The following is a 7444-nucleotide window of genomic DNA, read 5'->3' on the forward strand; positions in this document are numbered from 1 at the left end:
GAAATGCAAACCTTCCCCTCCAGTCTGAGAACCTGCTACTGAAAAACCACATTTCTGCCTTCCAAAGGCATAACCCCTGGTGTCTAGACTTGGACTTGGCATGGACTCAGTAGGAGTTTCCCACTTGACAAAGTAGGTGGGGGTGGTCTCTACAACCCCTCCAGGCTCGAATACCCTGTAACTCTTTATTTATTAAGAGACGCGCGGGACAACCAGCTCTCCATATTTCAGAATACAATTGCCAAAGATTTTGGTAACATGAACTGCATGGGGTCTCCTTGCAGGCCGGTGGAGATAATGCGGGATGAGAGGTTGGCAATGAATGACGAAGAGCATTTTGACCCCTTGGTCCTGGCGTGGTCCCCTGAGGAGCACAGGACCAGCCCAGGCTTCCCACTCCGCCCCCGTCGCCACTTCCAGCCCCACACTGGCGACTCACTCCTTGCACTGGGGCACCTGCAGGAGGTTGAGGTGGACGATGCCCTTCACGTTGGCATGGAGGGTGAAGAGGCCACCGAGGAAGTAATCCCCAGCCAAGTAGAAGTCTGAGTTCTCAGCCGGCTCAGCCAGGAGCCGCGGCAGGATGATGAGGGAGCAGACTTCCCTGGCCCGGGGTCCCATGGCTGGGAAGTGAGGGGTCCCCGGAGGTGGCCCTGCCTCATCAGAGAGCTGGCAGCTTGGCACCAGGGGATTTGCACAGACATTTACATAGTGACGGTCTTGCCATGGCCGAAGGGGTGGGGAAACACCTGGACAGGTGGAGAAGCTTGAGAACTCTGGGGGGGAAGAAGAGGCTAGAATTAGGATGATCCCTTCCTAGGGCATGGTGGGCCCTGGGGGGTCTGGGAGAACGCCCTGCGGAGGTAGAGAAAGCATGTCCTGCTATCTTGGACACAAACTTAACCTTCTGCCACTCGGTTAAAGACTGGTCTCATGTCCCTGACATTTCCAACATCTGAGAGTAAAGGACACAGATACTCACCCAGGAGACAGAATAGAACCGGATCAAGTTGATCCTGGCAGGTAGTACTTTATATACGGCCCCTGACCCAGGACAGGTGTTCCAGTAAGAACCAGGCATCATGCTGTGTGCTCGCCATTCACCATCTTGCTCGATGATCACAATAACGGGGACTATGACCGACCTATGACCGGGCGTGCAGGGGGCACCCCCAAGTGAGGCCTTGCCCCAGATGAGAAAACTGAGGCACAGAGAAGCTTACGAAGCTCACCCTGGGTTGCACAACCAGCAAAAGTGGGGACTCAAAGCACATAGTCAGATGCTAGGACCTGGTTCTCAATCTCCACGACGTATAACATCATGAGGTCACGGCCTTTGCTAAAAAGCAGCGTTTCAGCAGCTAAGAGAATGGGAGTGGTGAGGGAGGTGGTTAATACCCGTTAGCCCGACAGCGCAGCAGTCAGCGCTGCTGGGTGAGCCCCGCTCTGGGTGCCCCCTTCGTACCCAGCACCAAGGGGCGGGGTTACTGTCAGAAAAGAGAGCTGAAAATTTCCGAAGGGAGATGGTTCCAGCAAACAGGGCACCCATCGGAATCTGAGACCCTGTCCGCGTAATGTCGTTGTGGTCCTTTGGTGGCCAGGAGGGAGCCTGGGGACACCTACTGTGGAATGCTCGACACAGACGAGTCTGTTACAGCTGGGGCCCATTAAGGCCTCTGGGATCCAGGGTTGTGGGGAGAGGGGGTTCCCAGGCACAGAAAGCTGGCCGAAAACCTCATGCTCTCCCCCTGTCCCACCTCAGCCAAGCCCGGCTCCTTCTTCGAGGGCTAGTCGGTGCCTTGCCCCCTCCAGGAAACCACCCCTGGCCCCAGTTCACAGGAACCACCCCTGCTCTGAGCTGCAGAGGCACAGCTACTGCACGCGTCAGTTCTAAGGAGGGAGAATAAAGATGCTGGTTGCTGGGAGGTCCCGGGACGTTCTGGAGACTCCCAGCAAAGTCAGGCTCTCTAACCAAGCTCGGGGGTAAGCAGATGGCAGAGAAAGAAAGCATCTAAATTAACCGGAGCCCCTGGGTGTGGCCCCAGCCCCAGGGTGCACGATGGCGGAGAGAGCCAGGAACCCAGCAGGCGCTGACTAGCTCACGGTGCGGCAGGGCTGGGCGGGGTTCGAGGGACACAGACAGGACACCCGGGGGACGTGGCCCGGAGCCTCGGAGACTGTGAGCTCTGCGGGGGAGGCAGGGTCGAAGCCTCGAGGCCTGCTGGGATGGTGGTGACGACACGCACAGGTCACTTCCGTCGCTAACGGGTTCTGAGGGCTCGCAGCATGCCAGGTACCGCGTGGAGCCCTCTCCATCTCTGCCATCCCACTTTTTTCTCACTACCTTCCTTTTTTTTAAGTTTATTTATTTTGAGAGAGAGAGAGAGCAAAAGCAGGTGAGGGGTAGAGAGAAGGGAAGACAGAATCCCAAGCAGGCTCTGTGCTGTCAGCACACAGCCCGATGCGGGGCTTGAACTCACGAACCGGGAGATCATGACCTGAGCCGCGATCCAGAATCGGATGCTTAACCGACTGAGCCTCCCAGGCGCCCCTATTCTCGCGACCTTCTGATGTGCTGTTATGTCTCCACTTTGCAGATGAGGACGCTGAGGTTCAGAGAGGGACAGTCACTTATCCAGAGCCACACAGCGAGTGAGTGGACTGGAGGAATCGGAGACCCGAATGGGGGCTGCAGAAAGTGGTGGGGACTGAGGGGTTCCCAGGGGAAAGGAATAAGGGGCCCCCTTGACAGGGATGATCTCTCTGAAGGCCAAAATCTGAGGAAGGAGCACTAGACGGGGAGCCAGGAGCCTTGGTTTCCGGGCCAGCTGTGCAGCCACTACCCTTGGGCAAGTCACTGCCATTCTCTGGGCTGCGGCCTCCCTACGCGTGAAATGGAATCAATGCTCTTCACATTTCGAGGATGAGGATCCTCTTGAGATTCTGATGAAAGCCCTGAATGCTGACGCACACATACCCAGTGACTCAAACCCCAGGGTGCGCGAGGCTCGGTGCACGAGGCTCTGCGTGAGCCCTGGGCTTCGGTGCCCCGGACTGGATCATCTCCGCAGCCCCCGTGGCCTTGACATCATCTGGGAGGGGCAGGTGGGTGAGGCTGGGGCGCGGGCCGCTCCGAGGACAAGCGCCCGGGAACCCCGTGGTGCCGTGACTCTCGTTCAGGGTTGCACACACAGCACGCGCCCCAGGGTGGCCTGGGCCTGACACAACCGTCACCCGCGTGGCCCAGTGCGGGCCCAACGTCCCCGCGTTCACCTCTGTGTGGCCACTGGCGGCCGAGGTGATGGAGAGCCATGATAGGCTTACGCAAAGTATGCGGGGGGAGGCGACAAGAAAACGGGGGCCAGGAAAGGCCGTGAATTTGCCTTAGATCTGCCGCCCCGCGCTCACGGAGAGGAACTAGCTCCATCTGCTTCGGGCTGGAAGGGGCCGCCCTGAACCTCCCTCCTCCCCTTGCCAAGACGGTTGGAGGGGGGATGGCGTGCAGGGGGCACCCCCAAGTGAGGCCTTGCCCCAGGGATGGAGGGGGCACAGCAGCTCCTCTCCCCCACCCGACCCTCCAATCTGTCCTCTGACTTGCACATCCTTCCGTCTGCTACCCTGCACCCCACTCCCCATTTCCCCTCTTTCTTTCCGGCCCGTGCTGCCTCCTCCGGGACAAAAGCGGGTGGCTGGAAACCCAGCTCCGGTCTGGCTTACGGTGGGGCCAGGGGCAGGTGGGCAGGACCTCCTCCCCTGGGAAGGTGTGGCGGACAGGTGACCCCAGCCAGCCTGGCTCAGAGATCCTCAAAGGAGGGTCACCGGGGAGGCCTCAGGGCCAGTTTCCAGAGACCCTAACCTCATCAGTCACCCCGCTGAGGGAAGTTTAGACGTCAGAAGTGAAGCGGACGGGGTGGCCCCTGCAGGAGGCCACGGCGTGGAGAAAGAACCAGAAACTGTGTCCCAGAGGGAGGTGAAGAAAGGGGGTGCTGCTCCTGGAGAAGAAGACTCAGGGAGCTCTCGATGGGAGTGCAGAGGCCTAGGGTGGGGGGCGAGGTGGTCCCGTTCCTGGGCCCTAAGGGCTCAGCCCAGTGGACAGGGGCCAGGCAGGGGTTCTGAGTCCTCTCTGCCTCCTCACCCATAAAGTGGTCCAAACCACCCTCAGTGGGAGCGAGTAAATGGGAGGGATGCAAGAATGTGCTCGATGGGTGCTAACAAATACCCTACGCTCCAGCGTCCGTGGCTTTGTTCCTGGCACGGCACTCTCGATCTTCACCCCCATAAAAGGCCGGGGTCCCTGACTCTCTACGGCTCTTCTAAGGCTCAGATCTGCCCAACCTGGGCGCCGATCCTGGCTCTGCCGCTTACTGGCCGCGTGACCTCGCCCAGGCACGTCCCTCCCTGAGCCCCGCTCCGCTCCCGATGCCTGCCTGGACTCATGGCGCAGGTGTCTGAGCATCCGCTGCCTCCATCCGCCCTGGCCCCTGGGCGCCAAACGCTCCGGGGGCTGAGGGCGACTGCCTGGGCGCCTGGGGCCTGGAGGGAGGACACAGCAGAGCCCCGGGGCAGCGTTGTGATGTGCCTCGGGCACCTGAGGGTCGTGTGGCAACTGCTCCACCACTGGGGTGGCTGCCAACATCCTGAGAGAGTCAAGACTGGCTGCTTGCGTTTGGAGCCACAGCGACAGGCGTGCCCCATCCTGCCGGCTCACGGCGCGGCTCCCGCCCAGAAGCTGCTGTGTTCCTGCCAGGGAGCAGGGCGGAGGGGGTGCTGGTACGGCCACCAGGAAACATCCCGTCCCTGCCCCTTACTGAGCGGGCCTTCTTTCCCTGAGCCTCAGCTTCCTCATCTGTGAAATGGGGCTAAGATGATCCCGCCTCCCTCACAGGCCGGTCCTATCCAAGATAACGACTGGGAGCAGCTGTGCCAGAAACAGGTGCTCAGTGAGGCCCGGCTTCTCCCCCTTCCCGGGCACAGGTGTCCAGGGTGAAGGTGTGAGGGAGGGGTTGAAAATAAGAAGGTCTCAGGGGCGCCTGGGTGGCTCAGTCGGTTGAGCGTCCGACTTCGGCTCAGGTCACGAGCTCACTCACGGCTTGTGAGTTCGAGCCCTGCATCTGTCTCTCTGCACGGAGCCTGGCAGCTTCGGATCCTCTGTCCCCCTCTCTCCGCCCCTCCCCTGCTCATGCTCTCTCTCCCTCCCTCTCTCAAAAAAAAGTGTCTCTCTGGGGCACTGAAGCGGTGCTTATGCGCAAAAGCCTGGCAGGCAGAGATGGGGATCATCTCCCGCGGGTTTACTAGTTACTGCACCCACCCGTGCCTCAGTCTCCCCGCCTGTAAAGCGGGAGTAACAGAAGCGCCTCCGGGGTTGCAGTGAGGACCCGAGGATTCAGCACAGCGCCTGGTGCACCGGCTGCATCCCGGCAACGTGGCTCCTGCTCTATTACCGCGCTGGTCCCCGACAGACCGCACGCGGAGGGACTGTGGCGACAGGCCTGGCAGTGAATTAATGACAAGGCAGGCACAACTCTGTGAAGAGGGTGGGTCTCCACCCTGCCTCTTCCTCCCCAGGAGCTCCGGGTCAGCCTGGAGGCCAGGAACCGGCACAGGTGGCCCCTCATTTCCCTAGAGCGCACGCCTGACTGGCAGCCCGCGGGGACAGCGGTGGTGGGGACATCGGCCTCGAGCAAATGGTTCACGCTCTGAGCCTGGACTTGTGGCTGGGCCCGCGACCACAGCAGGGAAATGAAGAGGCTCCTTGGGCCACCGGGCACACGGGCACTTGCTGTGGCGGTCGTGCGGAGGGCGGGCCCCGGGCCCTCGGGAGCCACCTGCCCCACGGTGGGGCACGAGAGCAGCGGAACAGAGAGGGCAGCGGCTTTGGACCCCGCCGATGCCCTAGTTAAACGGTGGCGAAGGCACCAGGTGGGGGGGAGGGCAGTGGAAGAGGACCAGCTGGAAATGGGGGGCCCGAAGGAGCAGGTGGCAAGAGGCATGGGCTGTGGGCATCCACACCTGCATTCAAACCCCAGAGCTCCTACTAAGCAGCCCTTCCACAGAAGGCAGAGAACAGTGACCCAGTAAGGTCAGTGTCAGGCTGGGTGAGACTAGGGGGACAAAGCCAACTCTGCTCCCATCTCAGGGTGTGACCTTGAGCAAGTCGCTCCATTTGCTCAAGGTCATTAACAGGCCTACGCATCCCACAGGCAGCCACCACCTTGCCCCCCTGGGAGCTCCAGCCTGGGCCTCCGGGGCCCGCGCTCTGTCCCTGAGCGAAGCCCCCTGGGTGAGCCAGGTGGGGGCCCCGCCAAGGGCGGAGTCTCCATCCCCTGCCCGCAGCTCCAATACCCCGCACGCCAAGAGCCCCGATCAACGGGCCCCGGGACAGGGAGGGGTCACATGGCCAGCAGCGGGTTCCTTGTACATCCTTTGAATGGAGACAGACAGACACACGGCTTCCCCCCGCCCCCAAGTCCGCTGGCCCGTGTGGCCTGAGACCCACAGATTCTGGGCTCATGCTAACTGGGCCACGGTTGCTCTCCTCCGCATCACGTGGCCAGTCGAGGTCTTTCCAAGGCACGTCAGTGCTATGTATGGGCATCTGGGAGTCAGCACAGAGAATGGGTTTGGGAATCAGACGTACTTGGCTTTACATCCCAATGGTATGCTGCACCCATGGCCACGTCCCTTCCCCGGTTTCCTCTCTGCAAAATGGGAGCATGGAGCCTGTACTTCAGGCTGTTGGGACACAAAGTCCTCCAGAGGCTCAGAACCAACCGCATATACAGAGAGACTTAGCATAAGGACACTGCTCGCGCATTCCTGTTGGCTTGGTGAAACGCAAACTCTGCAGAGTACAGGACCCAGGGAAGAGTCATGGCTGAGTCCAAGGGCTGTCTACTGGCAGGAATTCTTTCTTGCTCGAGGGAGGTCAGTCTGTGTTCTAGTAAGGCTTCGACTGATTGGATGAGGCCCACCACATTGTGGAGAACAATCAGCTTTACCTGGAGGCCACTGATTTAAATGTCAATCTTACCCAAAAACCGCAATCACAGAAACATCGAGAATACTGTTGAAACACCACAGCCCAGTCAAGTTGACGCATAAACTTAACCACCACAGCACAGTTAACAGTGGCTGTTAGAACGTATAAATGGTTAACGTGGTTGAACCATGAATTCTGTGTCTGGCATCGTTCTAAACAATTACATGGAATAACTCATTGTATTCTGTGTGTGTGTGTGTGTGTGGGTGGGTGGGTGTGGGTGTTATTATCCCCAGGTTGCATAACTTTTTGAAGATCATCAGCTGGGAGGCCGAGAGCCAGGATTTGAACCCAGGTTTGAACCCACCTGACTCCAGAGCACCCGTACCTCCACCACATAGCCCCAGACATCAGCGCCCGCCCGCCCTCTTGTCACACGAGGGCCCTGCACGCCTGTCCCAAAGG

At 59.9% G+C, this 7444-nt stretch overlaps 1 protein-coding gene across 1 annotated transcript in view; it reads right to left on the reverse strand.

The window, feature by feature from the left end:
• Positions 1-621, reverse strand: part of TAS1R2 (taste 1 receptor member 2) — a 19900-nt gene extending 19279 nt beyond the window's left edge. The window contains 1 exon segment of the mRNA XM_030327851.1: positions 440-621. Coding sequence (XP_030183711.1) covers positions 440-621 — 182 coding nt within the window.
• Between the last annotated feature and the right edge of the window lie 6823 nt (positions 622-7444).

This window comes from Lynx canadensis, chromosome C1 (assembly GCF_007474595.2).
Source record: "Lynx canadensis isolate LIC74 chromosome C1, mLynCan4.pri.v2, whole genome shotgun sequence".
NCBI classification, from domain to species: domain Eukaryota; kingdom Metazoa; phylum Chordata; class Mammalia; order Carnivora; family Felidae; genus Lynx; species Lynx canadensis.